The 21835-nt window shown below is 41.8% G+C and overlaps 1 protein-coding gene across 2 annotated transcripts in view; it reads left to right on the forward strand.

Moving 5' to 3' along the window:
* dnah5l (dynein, axonemal, heavy chain 5 like) overlaps positions 1-21835 on the forward strand; it is a 362555-nt gene that overhangs the window by 143019 nt on the left and 197701 nt on the right. For both annotated transcript variants that reach the window (XM_043690231.1, XM_043690232.1), the window contains 4 exons: positions 5061-5260; positions 6671-6824; positions 16450-16716; positions 19245-19373. In XM_043690231.1, the coding sequence (XP_043546166.1) occupies positions 5061-5260; positions 6671-6824; positions 16450-16716; positions 19245-19373 (750 nt within the window). The remainder of the gene's footprint in view (positions 1-5060; positions 5261-6670; positions 6825-16449; positions 16717-19244; positions 19374-21835) is intronic.

Raw genomic sequence — 21835 nt, forward strand, 5'->3', positions numbered from 1 at the left:
CTGCTCCTTGGATGCTGCCTGACCTGCTGTGCTTTTCCAGCACCACTCTAATCTAGACCTTCTTCACTATGCTGTCTACCTGGGACTTGGCTTTCATGGAATTATGAACCTGCATTACAATGTCTCTTTTGTGAAGATCAGAGTGGTGTTGGAAAAACACAGCAGGTCAGGCAGCATCCGAGGAGCAGGAAAATCGATGTTTCGGGCAAAAGCCCTTCCTCAGGAATAGAGGCAGAAAGCCTCCAGGGTGGAGAGACAAATGGGGGGTGCGGGGTGGGGCTAAGGAGAAGGTAGTAAAGAGTACAATAGGTGAATGGGGATGGGGAGGGAGGTGATAGCTTAGAGAGGAGGGTGGGGGAAGGTAGCAAAGAGTGGTCAGGCAGCAGGACAATCGAGGTTTCGGGCAAAAGCCCTTCATCAGGAATATCCTGATGAATCCAGAATATTTCTGCCGAAGGGCTTTTGCCCAAAACCTCGATTTTCCTACTCCTCGGATGCTGCCTGATCTGCTGTGCTTTTCCAGTACCATTCTAATTTAGACTCTGGTTTCCAGCGTCTGCAGTCATTATTTTTACCAAGGTAGCAAAGAGTACAATAGGTGAATGGGGGTGGGGATGGAGGTGATAGGTCAGAGGGAAGGATGGGGGAAGGTAGCAAAGAGTACAATAGGTGAATGGGCGTGTGGATGAAGGTGATAGGTCAGAGGGAAGGGTGGAGCAGATAGGTGGGAAGGGAGATTGGCAGATAGGACAGGTCATGAGGACAGTTGGAGATGAAGAGATCGAGGGTGGTAACAGACCAGCACAGGGTGTCCAAGTGGATGGGGTATGTGGGAGGCAGGTGAAGGGGTCCTTTGTGGGTGAGTAGGTGGGAATCCTGTTGGAAAAAGTAAGCACGGAGGCAGAGGTGGTAGATGTGGTCTCCTCTACATTGGGGAAACAGGGGACACCAACTTGTGGAACGTTTCAGAGAACATCTCTGAGACACACGCAGTAAACAACCCCACTGCCCTCTGGCTAACCACTTCAACTCCCCCTCCCACTCCGCCAAGGACATGCAAGTTCTGGTCCTCCTCTACCGTCAAAGCCTAGCCACCTAATGCCTGGAGGAGGAATGGCTCATCTTCCCCCTTGGGACCGTCCGACCACATCAATGTCGATTTCACCAGTTTCCTCATCTTCCCTGCCCCACCTTGTCCCAGCTCCAACCCTCCAATGGGCACCGCCATCATGAACTCTCCCACCCGTCCATCTTCCTTCCCATCTGTCCGCTCCACCCTCAGCTCCAAACTATCATCTCCACCACACACCCCCCACCTTCATCTACTTATCGCATTCCCAGCTACCTTCCTCCAGTCCCATCCCCCTCCCATTTGTCTCTCAGCCCCCTTGGGCCACCCCCACATTCCTGATGAAGGGTTTATGCCCAAAACATTTACTCTCCTGCTCCTCGAATGCTGCCTGACCGGCTGTGCTTTTCCAGCGCCACACTTTTCAACTCTGGTCTCCAGCATCTGCGTCCTCACTATCTCCACTGTGAGTCTCAACTGATCTGAGGAGGCTTGTGGACTGAGATAGGTATTACTCTTTACAGTTTAAGATTTGCACAAAGGAATGCATTTGATTACGAGGGAGCCACATTACTGAAACAAAAACAGAAGTTGCTGGAAAAGCTCAGTAGGTCTGGCAGCATTTGTGCAGAGAAATCACAGTTAATATTTCGGGTCTGGTAACCCTTCTTTTGAACTGTCACTGAACAAGTTTGAATTTGTTAGACCTAGAATGAAGTCTGGCTCACAGTCCACACGGCTAATTTTTTTTTTCTTACGAAGGTGATTTATCATGAACAGATTTTATTTCCAAATTCACTGACAATTCACAATTATTTTGTACTGTATATGGTGAAATTGCAATATAATATTGATTCCAAATGTCACTCAGGTCAGGGTGAGCCTGTCAAACAGCTACTCTCCCATGCCATTCTCAGGGCTCCCAGTCTCTTCAGGTTGGTGATGTGATTTGAAGCTTGTTGATCATCTTCACTTGCTCATCCAAGTAGTGCCTTTCCAAGAAGTCACAAAGATGAGGGTGTGTGTGGCTGGAGGAGAGTTTGTGCAAATCCAGCAGACACTGGTTCACATCCTCTCCAACTGCAGAGTTCTCTGCATTGCCTCCAGACCGTTGGCCCACTCATCTTTCTCTGGCTTCTTGACATCCTGCAGCAGGACTTCACATGGCTAATTTTCTTTTCTTTACCCCCACACTACCACCTATATGCAGTAGTACTTATATAGTGCGGTGTGTGTGCTGGTGCAGGACACAGTGAAAGATAACAGGTGTACAAATCTTTATTCAATTTTCACCACCAAGAAGAAAGGAAACACCAAGGTGGCCAGTGACAAGCAGTGCCCTTCTCATCAAAGGCAATGCTGTGTGATCAAAAAAATGCGAAGGGGAGGTCAGGGATTAACTCAAAATAGAGTTGGAGGGGGAAATAAAGCACTCCCACTCCCTGTAGTGCCCCCTCTTCCTGAACAGCTCAAGGGTGTTGTGGACAACCCGTGCTCCTTCTCCAGGGACATCCAAGCTCGTCCACATGGCTTTTTTTTAATTACCCCCACACTACCGCCTAACTGTAGTAGTGCTTATTTATTCCCCCGCACCCATGTTGTGTGTGTGCAGGTGTGAGACACAGTGAAAGACACATGGTTCCACATGGCTAATTTCTTTTTCCCTTTTTTTTCCTTTTTTTTTCAAGAGTGAACAAGATGTCTGACACTTGTTCTTTTTTCTATTCTTTTTCTTTTTTTTGTGTTGTTTGTGTGCAGGTGTGAGACACAGTAAAAGACACAAGGTTCCACATGGCTAATATGTGTAGTCAGATTTGTGAACACACGTGTTTCTGTTTACTCCTAATAAGATTGTTTCTGTGAATGCTGTTCCAAATGGCTGAGGAGTTGATTTGTATTCATGACATGCTAATAAATGCAAACGAGGTTCTGTATTATTAAAGCTATTAAAACTGATCCACCCAAATAGTTCTTAACATTTAATGTTAAAACTATAACCAGCCATTGGGAAACTACATTTCTGATTCCCATAAAATAAAATAAATGAGCAACTACAGGCCTGTTAGTTATACAATGGAGGCTTTTAACAATGATAACTTGGGACAAAGTTGTCACTTGAACAAGTGCAAATTAGTTAAGAATGTGCAATTATGGGTAGGTTGTGTATAAACAGCTTGTATCCCCAGTGGAGGGCTCTCTACGCGGGAGTCCTCCCCCTTTCTCTCGGGGATCTGGGGTGGAGGGTGCTGCACGCAGCAGTCCCCTGCAACTGCAGGTTGCGGTGATTCACGGACTCCCAGCCCAACTGCTTGTTCTGTGGTGTGGACCACGTCTATATTGGGTGTGGGCGTTTGCACTCCCTTTTTGATTTCCTTAAAAACCTTCTCCTCTGTTTTTGGCTGCACTTCAGTCCCACGCTCCTGATCTTTGGGCACCCGGTACGGAGGAAGGAGGGCAGGTCTGAAGACCTCCTCGTGGGTCTGCTCCTGGGCCTGGCCAAACTGGCCATCAACAGGTCCAGGCAGCGGGCCGTGGAGGGGGTCGTTAGGGCCGACTGCCTGCCCCTCTTCCGCGGTTACGTTAGGGCCCGGGTGTCCTTGGAGAAGGAGCACGCGGTGTCGACCAACACCCTGGAGTTGTTCAGGGAGAGGTGGGCGCCGCAGGGAGTGGAGTGCATCATTTCTCCCTCCAACTCTATTTTGATTTAGTCCCTACCCTCCCCTTCACTGTTTTTGATCACACAGCATTGCCCTTTGATGTGAAGGGCAGTGTTTGTCACTGGCCACCCGGGTGTTTTCCTGTCTTCCTGGTGGTGGAAATTGAATAAAGATTGGTGCACTTTGTCTTTCACTGTGTCTCACACCTGCACACACACACCATGGGTGCTGGGGATAAAATAAGCACTACCGCACTGAGGTGGTAGTGTGGGGGTTAATAAAAAAAAAATATATATATATAAACAGCTTGTTTTAGTTTTTTGAAGAGGTATCAGATCGTGTTGTTGATGTTATCTGTCGATATGGTGTACATGGACTTTCAAAAAGTATTTGATAAGGTGCCGCAAAGAGATTTGTGAGCAAAGTTAGAAACAAAAAAGACAATATGTACACAAAGACAAAACTTGGATTAATGGTGGGAACAAAAGAGAAGTGAAACATTTTTTTTGGTATTGGAGCAATGTTTATGGTGGAATTCCCCAAAAGCCAGTGGTAGGCCCCTATTATTCTTGATATATATTAACAACCTAAATCTTGGTGTACAGGATATAATTGCAAATTTTGTGGATGATACAAAACTTGGAAAGGTTGTGAACTTTGAGATGAATAGTGTAATTCTTCAAAAGGACATAGAGAAGTTGTTGGAAATGTGAGGATATAACAGATGAAATTTAATGTGGAGATGCATGAAATGATTCATTTTGTAAGGAAGAATGTCAAGAGAAAATGTAAAGTAAAAGATACAATTCTAAAGGTGTTGCAGGAGAAAAGAGACCTGAGTAGTTAAGTGCAAACAATATTGAATGTGGTAGGACAGGTTAAGACACAATTAATATGGTCTGTATCAATAGGAGAATAGAGTACAAAAACAAGAAAGTTATGTTAAGCCCTGGTATAAAACAGTGATTTGGCCTCACTGGGGTATCATGCCCAGCTCTGGACACTGCACTTTTGGCAAAATATAAAATCAATAGATAGGGTGCAGAAGAGATTCATTACAGTAGTTCCCAGGATGAAGGACTTCATTTATGTGGCAAGATTGGAGAAATTGGGATGGTTTTCCTTGGAGGAGAAAGTTGGGAGGAGACAGAAATCATAAGAAATAGGAACAGGAGTAGGGCATTTGGTCCCTCGACCCTGCTCTGCCATTCAATAGGATCATGGCTGATCTGATGTTCAACATGTCCTCTTTCCTGCCTTTCCCCTGTAATCCTTGATTTCCCTTGTGACGGTATATTGTACCAGTTACTAAGTAAAGAAAACTTATTTTTCAGGACATTTGTATTAGTGCAGGTAAAGAAAAGGACATTGAAGCAAAGCTCAAAGCTGTTATTAATGAATGGAGTGGTCATGTGCTTACTTTTGCCTCATTCAAGACGAGGGGCGAGTTGCTTCTCAAAGGATCAGATACCACAGAGAATATTGCACTAATGGAGGACAGTCTGATGATACTTGGCTCATTAATGAGTAACAGGTAACTGGATAACAGTCCAACTTTTTGTGATACACAAAATAATGGAAGTGAATCAAATATATATTTATAAATAAATGATCTAGGCACTGGCATGACCCAATCAACCCTCGAGCTTGCTCCACCTTTCAAATAATATAATGGCTGATCTGATTACTCAACAATCCCGTCTATCCCCAATAACCTTTCACTCACTTACTTGTCAAGATTCTATCTGCTTCTGCCTTTAAAAATATTCGAAGACCCCATTACCACTGCTGTTTGTGGTAGAGAATTGCACGCTCAGAACCTATTCCTTACCACTGTTTTAAAATATATTGTGTTGTATCAGAACCGATTGTACTTCATTCATATAAATTATAAAAGATCATGGCCCCAACACTGATCCCTGTCGCACACTACTCATTATATCTTGCCAATTAGAAAATGACCCATTTATGCCAACTCTGTTTCCTGTTAACTATCCATGCCAGCATGCTAACCCTATACTATGAACTTTTATTTTCATATGGCACCTTGTTAAATGTCTTCAGGAAATCTAAGTATTGCACACCCACAAAAGTATCACAAATCAGTTCACCAGACTTACACCATAAGAATAAAGATCAAACATTATATTCTTTAAACTCTTGGAATGAAATGCAAACTGGTAAATCCTATTCTTAGGTGATTAAATATTTTAATAGCCCACCCGCTGTTTGAATTAGAAAGGAAGTGTAATGAATGTTTTAAAACATATAGTCATTGCTGCTAAAGAATTCATTATTCACACTGAACTTTATGTTTTATTATCCATTCAAAGGTTAAAGATTTCAACATAATTGTTTGATGACATTGCTAATGCCAGTGGCTGAGATTTCTATTTCCTTGCCTAACATTTAATTAGGACTTTGCTGTGAGCTTGAGATCTTTATATTCTGGTGTTGTGTTGAATTTTATCTACTTAGTTGAAATCAGGGAAGCAAAACACTTTGAAAATTGATGTTCAAAATTAAGTTTCTTCTGAAATTTTCAAAGTTCTGAAGGACATGGATAGAATTTATTTAGCTGAAAATGTGTTGCTGGAACAGCGCAGCACGTCAGGCAGCATCCAGGGAACAGGAGAATCGACGTTTCGGACATAAGCCCTTCTTCAGGAATCAAGAAGGGCTTATGCCCGAAACGTCGATTCTCCTGTTCCCTGGATGCTGCCTGACCTGCTGCGCTGTTCCAGCAACACATTTTCAGCTCTGATCTCCAGCATCTGCAGACTTCACTTTCTCCTCGATAGAATTTATTTAGTCAACTCTTTTTTTGTGATCAACAATTGTACAATTAGAAATTTGAATATTGAAAAAAATTGCCATGCTAAACCCAAAGTACCTATGTTGTCAAGTAATAACTTTTTCAAAGATGTGGTTGTTTTGTTGGCAGGTACAATGCACCATTCAAGCCCACTATTCAACAGTGGGTGCAGAAGCTCTCAAATACCACAGAAATAATTGAAAACTGGCTCACAGTTCAGAACCTTTGGATTTACTTGGAAGCTGTGTTTGTTGGTGGAGACATTGCAAAACAACTGCCACAAGTTTGTACAATCTGTTAATGTAAAATAGGTTTTTTTTGAGAATTATATAAAAGGCATTTAGAATTACAGTTCTTTTCTTTTTGTAATTATTGCCTGAAATGAAATGATTTGAAAGTTTTGACTATTTTTAAATAAGAAAATAAATGACTAACATTAATTATTCTTATTCTTGTGTGGATATTAGCCCTGCATCTGCCTGTGGTGAAGTGTTAAGACAATGCTGCTTATAATGTATGGTGAAAATGACTAATTTAGTAAATTAGGAACCAATTTCACCCCTTTGTGTCAGGGTTGATTGGTCCTCCAGCCTACATAAATTAAATCCTCCTCTAACATACTCACTTATGGCTGCATTTCTTGTGACATTGTGTCGCATGTGGGCAAATTAATATCCCAATATTTTTGCAACACAACTTGTATTACCAGTTCAATGAAAAGCAAGACTAAATAAACAACTGAGAGAGAACCAGCTCAATTTAATTCTGTGTAGGCAAGGAAGATGAAATATCATGTGAACATGTGATCAAGGTTTGATAGCTTTTAAATTAATGAGTTGAGCTCCTGTATGTTCCATTTGGAAGTCAATGCCAAGTCCAATGTTTAGATTAAACAGTTTAGAAATCACTGATATAATTGAACCCAGGCTAGTGTTTGAGTACGATAGCCATGATTTGATGAATAAAATTCTGGTGTATATTTTTCACCACACTTACAATTTTTTTGCAGTGAGGAAAATTGCACATTGTGCAAATTCACTCACAAACCCCTCTTTAAGTCTGAGCATGTTTATACAATATACTTTTTAGCCTGAGCAGTCATGGTATAGCACACCTCTGGGGCAGTGGGATTTAAAACCTGACCTGACAGGCAAGCTGGGACATTCTTATTGTACCATGGACCTTACTGCTGTGTACATAAACTCAGATGAGACCCCAATGAAATTCCATCACTTTAATACATTTAAATATCCAACTTATTCACAATTACCAGTCAGGGCAGGGAAAGAGGAAGGGAGACAATATTAGAGAAAGGAATCTGGGAGATTGGAAGAGGGAAGAAAACAGTACGTGATAGGACTAAAGGAGAGGAGGTAAGAGAACAACAGAATCTTCAAAGCAGGGGACAAAGATTTGGTTGGGAGAAGAAGAATAACATTTGTGGAAGATTTGTATTAATATGAGCCATAGCCAATTTCCCCGAGGAGGTTGTTCTGACCCAGTGCTGTCCACTATAGTATAAAATTGAGCTGTTAAGGAACTGAGTAGATCAGGTGTAACTAGTGAGATATCCCAAAGATGAGTGCTTTCATGATGATCTAGTTTCATGTCAACCAACTCTTTTCTTCTCTTGCTTGAGACAGCACTATGATTTATTGCAAGAACACTGTCAGCCTTGAGGACCAATCTACTGTATGACTTTGCATCAAATGCTTTACAGGAATAAATCGTATCACTGACTTCTCCCTCTTCATAAACTGTTTACCTCTTTAAATTAATTCTGCCTAGAAAGGCTTGTTTGTTACACTGCCTTATTTTTGGTTCTTTCTAAATGTATGCCAGCTGAAAATGGCATTATTTGAAGAGATAAAGCTAACTTCTGTGCTTCTTGCACATTGTGTGCCAAGGATTGTCTTGTTAAAGACAGACAGAGGGATCCAGTGGTGCCAAAGGAGCCTCAGTCCTTGAGCTGGTCTAACAGGTTTGAAATCTTTGCTCACTGTGTGGATGAGTGATGAGCAAACTGACCACGCCACTGTGATGCAGGGAGCCATTCAAGAGGTGGGAAAAAAGAGAAATGTAATGGTAAATTGGGAATAGTACAGTCAGGGGAATAGACACTGTTCTCCGTGGTTAGGATCGAGAGTCCTGAAGGCTGTGTTGCTTGCCTGGTGCCTGGGTTCAGGGTATCTCTTCTAGGATGCAGGGGAACTTGGAGTGGGAGGGGAAAGATCCAAATGTCATGGTCCACATAGGCACCAACAATACAAGTAGAAAGAAAGAAGAGGTTCTTTGTGGGAACTTGAGCAGCTAGGGGCTAAATCATAAAGCAGAGCTAAAAATGTAATAATCTCTGGAGTACTATATGAACCATGAGCAAACTGGCACAGGGTTCCCAAGATTAAAGAGGTAAACGCTTGGCTCAAGGATTGATGTGGGAGAAATGGTTGACTTATGGGACGTTGGTGCCAGTACTGGAGAAGGAGGGAGCTGTTCCAATGTGACAGGCTTCACCTGAATCATGCTGGGACCAGAGTGCTGGTGAATCACAAAACTAGAGATATGGGTAAGGCTTTAAACTAAAGTGTGGAGGATGAGTTGAGTTGGATGGAAATTTATGGAAAAAAATTAAAAGGGAGGAGAGAGCTCAGCAGAAGTTATTAAAGTTTCCAGAATAACTGATAGCACAGAAAGTATGGAAACATGGCTGCAAGGGAATTCCTGATGAAGGGCTTGTGCCTGAAACGTCGATTCTCCTGCTCCTTGGATGCTGCCTGACCGGCTGTGCTTTTCCAGCACCACACTCTTTGACTGTAAGAAGATTATGGCTCTAGTACACACTCTATCAAAAGGACAGGCAGATGGACAGGAGGTGGGGTTGCCAAATTAGTAAGACATGAAATTAAATTGAGAACAAGAAGTGATATAGAGTCGGAATGTATAGAATCTGTCTGGGTAGAATTGAGGAACCATAAAGGATAACAGCCCCTGGTGGAAGTTGTGTACAGGCCTCCTAGCAGTAGTCAGGATGTGGGGACTAAAATAAATCAGAAAATAGAAAAATCATATAAGAAAGGAACTATTACAATAATCTTGGGGGACTTAAATATGTAAGTGGACTGGGAAAATCAGGTTGGTAGCCGATCTCAAGAAAAGGAATTCACTGGCAGTTTTTGTTTCAAGCAGCTTGTGGTGGAGTCCATTAGGGAACAGGCAATGTGAATTTGATGATGAATAATGAAGCAGGCTTGATTAGGAAGTTTAACGTGAAGGAACCCCTAGGGAACAGTAACCATAGAATGAACAAATTCACCCTGGAGTTTGAGAGGGAGATGTTGGAATCAGATGAAATGGTATTACAACTGAGTAAAGGTAACTACAAAGACATGAGGGAAGAGCTGGCCAGCATAGATTGGAAGGGGAGCCTAGCAGAGAAAAGGGTGGAGCAGCAATGGCAGGAGTTCCTGGGGGTAATTCAGGAGGCTCAGCTGAATTTCATCTCAAGGAAGAAGAAACATATTAAGGGGAAGATGAGGCAACTATGACTGACAAGGAAAGCAGGAACAGCATAAAAGCAAAAGAAAAAGCCTACAATATAGTGAAAATCAGTGGGAAGCCAGGGAATTGGGAAGCCTTTAGAAACCATCAGAGAATAACTAAAAAAGCAATAAGCAGAAGAAGATGATGTATGAGGGTAAGCTAGCTTGTAATATAAAAGAATAAACCAGCAGGTTTATTTAGTTATATAAAAGGTAAGAGAGAAGAGAGTGGACATTGGACCACTGGAAAATGAGGCTGGAAAAGTAGTCATGGAGAACAAAGAAGTGGTAGAAGAACTGAATAAGTATATTGTACCAGTTTTCTTGTGGAAGACACCAGCAGCAGATCAGAATTTCAGCATTGTCAGGGGCAGAGGTGCGTTTAGTGGTCCTCACTAAGGAGAAGGTGCTAGGGAAGTTAAAAAGTCTGATGGTGGATACGTTGCCCAGAGTTCTGAAGGAGATGGCTGAGGACATTGTAGTGTCATTGGTAGTGATCTTTCAAGAATCACTGTAATCAGGGAAGGTCCCAGGGACTGGAAAAATGGTTAATGTAATACTCCCATTTAAGAAGGGAGGGAGGTAGAAGACAAGAAATTAAAGGTTGGTTAGACTGACCTCGTTTGTTGGTAAGATTTTAGAGTCCATTATTCAGGAAGATATTGTGGAGTACTTGGTAAAATAGGGCTGAGTTAGCATAGCTTCATCAGGTGGAGATCATGCCTGATAAATCTGTTAGAATTATTTGAGGAAGTACTGAGCAAATTAGACAAAGGAGAGCCAGTGGAGGTGATATATTTGGATTTCCAGAAGGCCTTTGTCAAGGTGCTGCGCAGGAGATTTCTAAATAAGAGAAAAACTCATGGTATTAGGGCAAGATGTTGACACAGATAGAGGATTGGCTGATGGGCGTAAGGCAGAGTGGAGGGATAAGGGGTCTTTTTCAGGATGGCAGCTGGTGACTAATGGAGTTTCGCATGGGTCCATATTGGGATCACAACTATTCATGTTATACCTTAATGATCTGGACAGATGACACAAAGATAGGTGGAGGGACAGGTAGTGTTGAGGAAGTGGAGAGGCTGTAGAAGGGCTTGAACAGCCTAGGAGAGTGGACTAACAAGTGGCAGATGTAATACAAGTCATTCTGCTATAACGCTTGTTTCATCAGCCTGAATTGGCTGTAATGCAATTGACAAATTGTGAACATTGTTTGGATAACACAAACTTTCTACTAAACGGGTAAAACAATTTTCTATTCGTGATCTTCTACAGTGTGATTTTCTAAAGCAGTTTTCTATGACACAATTGGTTTATAGTGCGAGGTTGCAGAGAAACACAACTGTTGTATTACAGCAGAAACAACCTTATGGAAAATAAGGAAATAATAATATGGAAAAGCGTGGAGTTATGCACTTCAGTAGGAAGAATATAAGGATACTGCTGAAAATGTGTTGCTGGAAAAGCACAGCAGGTCAGGCAGCATCCAAGGAACAGGAGAATCGACGTTTCGGGCATAAGCCCTTCTTCAGGAATGCTGCCTGACCTGCTGCGCTTTTCCAGCAACACATTTTCAGCTCTGATCTCCAGCATCTGCAGTCCTCACTTTCTCCTCGAAGATTTTAACCTACTGCGAATCCTCTTACAAGAATATAAGGATAGACTATTTTCTAAATGGAAGAAAGTGAGGACTGCAGATGCTGGAGAGTCAGAGTTAGAAGGTGTGGCACTGGAAAAGCACAGCAGATCAGGCAGCATCTGAGGAGCAGTAGACTTTCCTGCTCCTTGGATACTGCCTGAGCTGCTGTGCTTTTACAGTGCCACACTTTTCGACTATTTTATAAATAGGGAAAGGCTTCAGAAATCTGAAGCATAAAGGGACTTGAGAGTTCTAGTTCAGGATTCTCTTAAGGTTAACATGCAGGTTCAATTGGAAGTTCAAAAGGCAAATGTAATGTTTGCATTTATTTAAAAAGAACTAGAATATATCAGCTGACATATACTGCTAAAGCTGTATAAGTCTCTGGTCAGATCACATTTGGAATAGTCTGAGCAGTTTTGGGCTCAGTTTCTGAGGAAAATGTGCTGGTGTTGGAGGGCATCCAGCAAAGGTTTAGAAGAATGACCCTGAGATGAAGGGCTTACCATATGAAGAGCGGTTGAGGCCTCTGGTTCTGTAATCCATGAAATTTGGAAGGATGAGAGAGGACCTGATTGAATTTACAGAATACTGAGAGTCCTGGATGTGAGTAAGATGTTTCCACTTAGTAGGAGAGACTAGGACCTGATTGCATAGCCTCAGAGTGAAGGGATAAGAATTGAGGTGAGGAGGAATTTCTTCAGCCAGAGGGTGGTTAATGCATGGAGTTCATTGCTGCAGAGTTCAGTGGAGGACAAGTCATTAAGTATATTTAAGACAACGATATATGGGTTCTTGATTGGTAGGGGGATCAAGAATTTTGGGGAGAAGGCGGGTGAATTGGGTTAAGAAACATATCAGTCTTGATTGAATGGCAGAGCAAACTCGATGGGCTGACTGGTTTAATTCTGCTCCTATAGTTTATGGTCTTAGGGTTTGAAACTAATTCAAACCACTACCTTATGTCAGGATCTCTCCCATGTTGTGAGGGAGCCTTAAGCAACCGTTTGTTCTGAATTGCTTAACAGACTTAACACAAACGTCTCTGTGCTGTGCTAGCAATGTTGTCATTTCTTGAACAATAACAATCACAAATAACTAGCCTAACTCCAAATGCCTGGTTTGGGCCCATATTCCTTGATACCTTTATTAATAAAAATGTGTCTACCTTAGATTTAACTTTAATAATTGAATTAGTATTGACCACTATTTGAGGAAGAGAGTTCCAAACCTCCAATACTCTTTGTATGTAGATGTGCTTTCTGGCAGCTCTCTTGAATGGCCTGGCCTTCATCCTTTTTCTAGAATCTTCAACAAATGAAAATAGTTTATCTTTAGCTATTCTGGCTTTCTCTGTTAATATCCTGAAGATGTCAATTAGATCACTCCTTAACCAACTAAATTCTAGAGAATCAAGACCTATTTTTTTTTTAAATCTCTCCTCATAACTTAATTCCTGGAGGCTGTATAAGGTTGTGGTAAACCTTGTAAACCTGCATGGAACTCCTTCTGGGGCAAAACATCCTTCTTAAGATGTGGTGCCGAGATCTGTTGTACTCTAAGTGGGGTCTAACTAAGGTTTTGTGTAACTGCAGCATAATTATACTCCAAATTTATACTCCAACCCTTCAGATATGAAGGCCAGCATTCCATTAGTCTTCTAACTATTTTTTGCATCCCCTAATGGCATTTTAAAGAGCTATGCACCTGAACATCCATTCTTGTTGGTAATCCTTTGTATTTAACTTTGTGCCTCCTAAAAAAAACAAACCAGATCTATTCTTTTTTGCTTTGAAATGGATGATGTCACACTTGTTTATATTAAAATCCATCTACCATAGCTTTGCCCATTCACCTAATCTATCAACACCCTGTTGTAATTTTATGCTGTCATCAACACCATCTACAATATTGCTCAATTTTGTGTCATCAGCAGATATGGATATTTGACTTTTTATGCCATTATCCAAGTCACTAATGAATTATTATGAATAATTGAGACCCCAACACAGATCTTCGTGGAACACCAACAGTTGTGTCCTAACAATTTGAGTGCTTAGCCATTATTCCAATTCTTTGTTTCCCACCATTCAACTAATTTTCTATCTATATCAATAGTTTGCTCTCAATTCTGTGAGCTTCCACCATAGCAAATAGTCTCTTGTGTGGGACTTTATCAACAGTCTCCTGGATGTCCATATAAACAACATCCATTGACGTACCCCTGTCCACTACTTATCGTCACCTCTTCAAAAGTCTTGATGAGGTTTGTCAGGCCTGACCTACCCATCATGAATTAATGCTGCCTCTCTCTGACGAATAGCAAGGTGATCAGTTACCATATCCTTGATTATAAATTCCAACAATTTCCTCACTAAAGATGAATGGGGAAATCACACCAGATAACATTAGGACAGGAGACCAAAAACTTGGTCTAAGAGCTTGGTTTTAAGGAGATGCTTCAGGTGAAAGTGAGGGAGTTAGCTTTTAGGAGGCAATTCCAAAGCTTTAGGACTTGGTCACTGAAGGCAAAGGTGCTAATGATAGAACATTAAAATCTGAACCCTCAAGTATAAGAAGGCGGACAAATAACGAGCAGGAAGGATCACAGATTATGGTGGGTTGTGGGTGACAGGTGATGTAAGGAGTCAAATAAAATGATGAGAATTTTAAAATTGTAGTATTGCTTAATAGAATCAATGGAGGTCAGTGAGCAAAGGGGTGATCATTGAAATGGACTTGATGTAACTGCATTTGAGGTGACCGCAAGTTTATTTAGGACAAAATATATGAGGCTGGCCCACTGGTAAAGTAGTCAAGTCTACAAGTAATAAAAACAGAGACGGAGAATTTCACCAACTGTTAAACTGAAGTAGGATTGCCAACAAGTCTTTGAGGTTGAAGTAGTCAGAATAAGTAATGTTAAGCGAGGATGCAAATACCAAGATTGCACATTGTATGGTTCGGCTTCTGAAAGTTCCTAGAGAGATCGATGGAATTGGCTATTAGGGATGAATTCTGTAGAGGGGAATAAAGGCAATGGCTTAAGTCTTTTCATTAGAGTCACAGAGTCATAGAGATGCCCAGCATGGAAACAGATCTTTTGGTCCAACTCATCCATGCCGACCAGATATCCTAAATTAACCTAGTTCCATTTGCTAGCACTTGGCACATATCCCTCAAACCTTTCCTATTCAAATACCCATCCAGATGTCTTTGAAATGTTGTAATTATTATCAACCTCCACCACTTACTCTGGCAGCTCATTCCATACACGTACCACCCTCTGTGTGAAGAAGTTGCCCCTTAGGTCCCTTTTTTATCTTTCCCCTCTTACCATAAACCTATGCCCTCTAGTTCTGAACTCCCCCAAACCAGGGAAAAGACCTTGTCTATTTACCCTATCCATGCCCTTCATGATTTTATAAACTTCTATCAGGTCACCCTCAGCCTCTGATACTCCAGGGAAAATAACCCCAGCCCATCAACCTCTCCCTACAGCTCAAAATCTCCAACCTGGTAACATCCTTGTAAATCTTTTCTGAACCCTTTTAAGTTTCACAACATCCTTCCTATAGGAGGGAGACCAGAATTGCACACACTATTCCAAACAATGTCCAGTACAGCCACAACATGGACTTCCAACTTGTATACTCAATGCTCAGACCAATAAAGGAAAGCATACCAAATGTCTTCTTCACTATCCTATCCACCTATGCACTCCAAAGTCTGTTTGTTCAGCAACACTCCCCAGGACCTTTCCAGAAATTTCTGCTGATTCTGGAGATTGAATCATGAATGTATTAAGAGAGATGGTCACATGATGTTCTGTTTTGGGATGACGCTACTGTATGTCTGCACATAGTTTCAAAATAGAAGGGTGACAAAAGTATATCCTTGAAGGACACCAGAGATAACAGTGCAATAGTGGGAATAGTACAAATGATTTCCTGTCCACAATGAGATAAATAAGAATGGAACAAAATAGTTACAGTCCCACCCAGCAGCACTTCAGCAGAAAAGTGTTAGAAAAGTATGGAATGATCGATGCTATCAAAGGCTGCGCAAAGTTAAAAATTATACAACACCAGGTTATAGTCCAACATGTTTATTTGGAAGCACTAGCTTTCGGCATGCTGCTCCTTCATCATCGTACACCCCAGTCCAACACCGGCACCTCCAAGTCAAAAACTGCAGTTAGGTTGCAAAGGCAAGAAGGATAGTTTACCTTTGTCACAGTCACATAACACATGCAACTTTCAAAGAGCTGTTTTAGTATTATGGCCAAAGAGTGGAAAATGATTGAATGGATTCAAACAAGGACCTTAGGCAAATGGGCCTGGATTTGGGATATGCTGTTCAAGGACTTTGAAGAGGAGTGGCAGATTTGAGATGGGTTGCTTTTTTTTCAAGAATGGTAGGTGTAAGGACCACTGTATCTGAGGAGGTAGGCTGTATAACATTTTCTGAATAAACAATTCAACTAACTACTTCTATTCATGCACAGACCATTGGACCTATTAAATATCTTGGAGACCAAATTTTAAATAATCCCACAATATGACAACTGCACATGCATGGTAATAATTCGATATCTTTGATCATGAATGTTTACTAATAGCTGTTATTAAAGAATTGGTCTTTAAATAAAACATTCAAAAATGAAATTTTACAATATGTGGTGTGCTTGTAGTTCTGTTGACTAAGCTAACCCATTTGTTCTACTTCAGGAGGCCAAAAGATTTCAGAACATTGACAAGTCATGGCAGAAGATCATGCAGAGAGCCCATGAAAATACAAACATTGTGCAGTGTTGTGTAGGTGACGAGACTTTAGCTCAACTTTTGCCATATTTACTGGAGCAGCTAGAGATGTGTCAGAAATCGCTCACTGGATATTTGGAAAAGAAGCGCCTTTTATTTCCCAGATTTTTCTTTGTTTCTGACCCCGCTCTGCTGGAAATCCTTGGCCAAGCCTCTGATTCTCACACCATACAGGTAGAGTGTTTCCAACCTGCTCATTCAGATGTTCTTGTTTCTCTGTAGATTACAAGCAGAATATGTGGTTGCAACACCACCATTCCAACAACATATGCATATTGTTTCCCACAAGGCCAATTAGGTATGATGAAAATTTATCCACTCAGTTATGAGCAAAGAAATGCCTGATGTGCTTTATACGTGTTGGTTTAGCAAATCATATGCTGTAAGGTTTTTGTCCTTTCAGATGTCATACTGGGTGAGATTGAGCTTTGGTTGTGGGACACATACATGCACTCCTGTAGAGTTCAAAGTCTTCTTACTTAATTTTTCTGAACTTGATTGAGTTTTTGTTTGAAGAATTAACAAAGCGGATTGATGAGGGGAGAGCGGGGGACATGATCCAGTAAGATGTTCAACAAGGTTCCTCATGGTTGACTGGTTAGCAAGGTTAGATCTCATGGAATAGAGAGAGAACTAGCCATTTTGATACAGAGCTGGCTCAAAGGTGGTGGTGGAGGGTTGCTTTTCAGACTGGAGGCCTGTGACCAGTGGTGTGCCACAAGGATCGGTGCTGGGTCCACTGCTTTTTGTCATTTACATAAATGATTTGGAAGTAAATATAGGAGGGACAGTCAGTAAGTTTGCACATGACACCAAAATTGGAGGTGTAGTGGACAGTGACGAAGGTTACCTCAGAGTACAACGGGATCTTGATCAGATGGACCAATGCGCTGAGGAGTGGCAGATAGGGTTTAATTTAGCTAAATGTGAGGTGCTGCATTTTGGAAAAGCAAATCAGAGCAGGACTTATACACTTAATGGTAAGGTCATGGGAGTGTTGCTGAACAAAGAGACCTTGGAGTGCAGGTTCATAGCTCCTTGAAAGTGGAGTCGCAGGTAGATAGGATCATGAAGAAGACCAATACACTGTATTGGTCAGAGCATTGAGTGTAGGAGTTGGGACGTCATACTGTGGTTGTACGGGACAGTGGTTAGGCCACTTTTGGAATATTGCATGCATTTCTGGTCTCCTTCCTATTGGAAGGATGTTGTGAAACTTGAAAGGGTTCAGAAAATATTTACAAGGATGTTGCCAGGGTTGGAGAATTTGATCTACAGGGAGAGGATGAATAGGCTGGGGCTGTTTCCCTTGGAGCGTCGGAGGCAGAGGGGTGACCTTATAGGCGTTTATAAAATCATGAGGGACATGGATAGGGTAAATAGACAAGGTCTTTTCCCTGGGGTGTGGAAGTCCAGAACTGGAGGGCATAGGTTTAAGGTGAGAGGGGAAAGATTTAAAAGGGACCTAAAGGACAATTTTCTCATGCAGAGGGTGGTGAGTGAAAGAAATGAGCTGCCAGAGGAAGTGGTGGAGTCTGGTACAATTACAGCATTTAAAATGCATCTGGGTGGGTATATGAATAGGAAGGGTTTAGATGGATATGGGCCAAGAGTCAAGATTAGAATAGTGCTGGAAAAGTACAGCAGGTCAGGCAGCATCGGAGAAGCAGGAAAATCGATGTTTCGGGCCAAAGCCCTTCATCAGGACATGGGCCAAGTGCTGGATTATGTTAGAATATTTGGTAGGCACGGACAAGTTGGACCAAAAGGTCTGATTCCATGCTGTGCATCTCTGTGACTCTACTGGGTCCCACTGGCACTTTGTGTTGATGTTCAGTACGTCTCAGGCGTGAAATTATTGGGGTAGAATTTCTGTGCCTGGCATTGACTTCAGCTGTTAACTTGGCTTGTAAGGGCCAACTGGTCTGTCTCATTATCTTCCAAAAGTTAACTTCAAAAACTTCTGAAAAGAACCTTCCAAAAAATGCCAGGAGACAGTACAACCAGACCTTCATTATATTTTGAAGTATTCTGTTGGTTTTCCAGTTGTGATGGGAGATCTGTAGAATATGGAGGGAGCTTTGGACCAATGTCTGTCTGAACATACTAACACCTACAAACAATGGATGAAAAGATAAAAAGTTGCAAAAATGGAGGGGAAATAGTGCAGTCAAAAATGAAAAATGCTGACTAATCTAAAAATGGACTAAAGAATGTATTGTAAAATAACATTTGACAAAAACATTAAACATGCTCCTTCACTGCCAGTGGGTTAAAGTCCTGGAATTCTCTTCCCAGTAGTATGATGGGTATAGCTGCATTGCATGGACTGTAATGGTTCGAGAATGCAGTTCACCTCTACTTTCTCACAGTCAATTAAAGATGGTCAATAAATGCTTGTCTTGTCAGCCATGTCCACATCTTATGAACGAATAGCAAATGCAACCATATGAGCTGGTTGGCTCAGTTGGCTAAATGACAGGTCTGTGGTTTTGAATGAATTCACCAGCATAGGGTCCATTCCTCCTTGGCTTGCTGCTGAGAGTGGAAGATAATAATAAATTACTACTGAATGAAACAGCTCAGAATGAAGCATCAGGAGATGACAAGCCAAGAATCTGCCTTCTGACAGAGTCAGGATGAACAAATGATTTTTAGAGATTATGCCTGCATATTAACAGAAAATACTTTGATTGTTTCAGGCTCACCTGCTAAGTCTTTTTGACAATGTTAACAGAGTGGGATTCCACGAAACAAATTACGATCAGATTCTCCGCTTTGAGTCTCAGGAGGGAGAAAAAGTTGACCTTATTGAACCAGTTATGGCACAGGTGAGAAATTATGAGGCAGTTCAAAATGTTTTATAGCACAATTACATATGTAAATGATGAATCTAATCCTCACAGCTCATCCATTCACACAGGTCTTGAATTGGTTCCCACTGCAGTCACTCATCCTTTCTGAATAATTATATGTTTAATTTCTCTATATTCTTTCCAGGTGTAATGACCTAATTGTTAGGAGTGGACTTATTTTTTCCCCTATCCCACTCCTCCACTGTCCACAGCAAATTTATTCACCTCCTATCTTCCCAAAGCCTGTCCACCATTTACACTGCACAAGACAGGAGTGTGATGGAATACTCCTCACTTGCCTGGATGGGTGCGGCTTGAATAACAGTGAAGAAGCTTGACATCGCGAGGAAAAAACATAATTCTTGATTGTCACCCCATTCACCATCTTCAACATTTATTCCCTTATCACATTATCATGCAGAATGACAGCAGTGTTTACTGTCTAGAAGATGCATTGCAGTAACTTCCCAAGACTCCACTGACAGCACCTTCCAGACCAATGACGACTACCTTGAAAGACTTGGACAGCAGATGCAGAGGACACTCACTGCTTGCAAGTTCCCCTCCAAGCCACACACCTTCCTAACATGGAATTACATTATCCTTCCCATACAGTCACTGCATCAAAATCCTGGAAGTCCTGGAAGTCAAAATCCTAATAACAGCTTGGGAGTCTCTACATTCCAGGACTAAAATAGTTTAAGAAGGCAGCTCACTATCACCTTCTCCATGGCAATTAGAACTGGGCAATAAATGCAGATTTCACCAGTGATGGCTACTTCCCATAAATGATTCGGAGATGCCGATGTTGGACTGGGGTGCACAAAGTTAAAAATCACACAACACAAGGTTATAGTCCAACAGGTTTAATTGGAAGCACACTAGCTTTCGGAGCGACGCTCCTTCATCAGGTGATTGTGGAGGGCTCGATCGTAACACAGAATTTACAGCAAAAATTTGCAGTGTGATGTAACTGAAATTATACATTGAAGAATTGATTGCCTGTTAAGCCTTTCATCTGTTAGAATACAGTGATAGTTTCACTTCTTTCATGTATAAATCACAAAACCCTTTTTTTTAAAGTTGCATTCTCGGGTTAACAATGGTGATAGCTAGACAAGAATCAAGGACCTTAAAGTTTGCAGTAATTGCTGTCTGATTCTGTAGTGCTGACACCATCTGCTGCTAGCTCAGAGCATGTGCTTTGTAGTTAAGTGGTGTAAATTATAGATAGTGGGGGAAATGGGGTTTTGGGGAGTATTGTACAAAGCTGCTCACTCAGTTCTGTTTAGTGACAGGACAGGCAGGATGCTGTCTTACCAATATCAGTTGCAAGCAAACAACACATCCCCATTGCCTGTCTGCCTAATTTTTCTGAGCACATTCAGCTGGACAGTAAGATTTAAACACAGCTTTGATCAGAGCGACATCAGGCCTCACGGAGTTCAGAGAGCTGTTTGTTCTCAATTAAATACCAGTCTGAGCAGCAATCCCAACCCGCCCCTGCCCCCCCCCCCCCCCCCCCCCCAAGGGTGACAGAGAATCTCAAGTGGGGAAAGGCACTGCTGGCACAAAACAGCTGTAGCTTGTGTCAAGAAGGGAACCATTGCAGATTGCCAAGCCATAGACTGAACTCTGTCTTAGCTCCTTTTAACCCAATGGGGCAGGCAAGGGGCACCAGCATGAAGGGTTAGAGAGAAGGGGCAAAGTGCACAGTGAGAAACAACATGAAAATAAAGCACAGTTTAGCAATCAGAGGGATGGGGAGAGCTGTGGTGAAGTAGGTGTGTCAATGGTCAGAATGTGGTGAATAAGGTTGATAACTGACACACACAGTCTGCCACATGGGATTAGCAACACATGGAATGCGAGAGCAGTCAGAAACAGGGAACCTGGCTGATATTCCCACTCCATGACATAAAAATGTGGAAAGTTCACGGTCATGTATCTCAGCAAGGACCATGGGAGAACCCATACTGCACTGACTGGTACAGGCATCAACAGGAAACTCTCCGCTGATGATTATCAAAGCTGGACAGACTGGACAGCGATGGGGATTTTCTTTCTTTAAGTTGAGAATGGATGATTAGTTGAGAGCTCCTATGTCCACAATCAAAGCATGGACCTTAACTCAATAATGGTCTGGTGCTTCTGAAAATCTTCCTCCCAGGTTTAGCCTTGCCCCCAGGCCTGGTCTTATTCTGAGCTTGTGTTAAATCAGTTGGAGTCAGTTTAAACAAGAACTTTCCTAGCTCTCCTGTTGTTATTTAAAGTTGAACAGGAGTCTGTCCCAGCATCTTGGCCAATCTTCCTCCTTTAACTAAAAAGATCACAAAAACAGATAAACTTTACTTTTATCTCAGCATTAAAGGGAGAGACGGTGACGTAGTGTTAAGGTCACTGAACCAAGATGGCGGCAGACTAGGATGTTTCAGCTG

This window comes from Chiloscyllium plagiosum, chromosome 5, assembly GCF_004010195.1.
Source record: "Chiloscyllium plagiosum isolate BGI_BamShark_2017 chromosome 5, ASM401019v2, whole genome shotgun sequence".
Classification (NCBI taxonomy): domain Eukaryota; kingdom Metazoa; phylum Chordata; class Chondrichthyes; order Orectolobiformes; family Hemiscylliidae; genus Chiloscyllium; species Chiloscyllium plagiosum.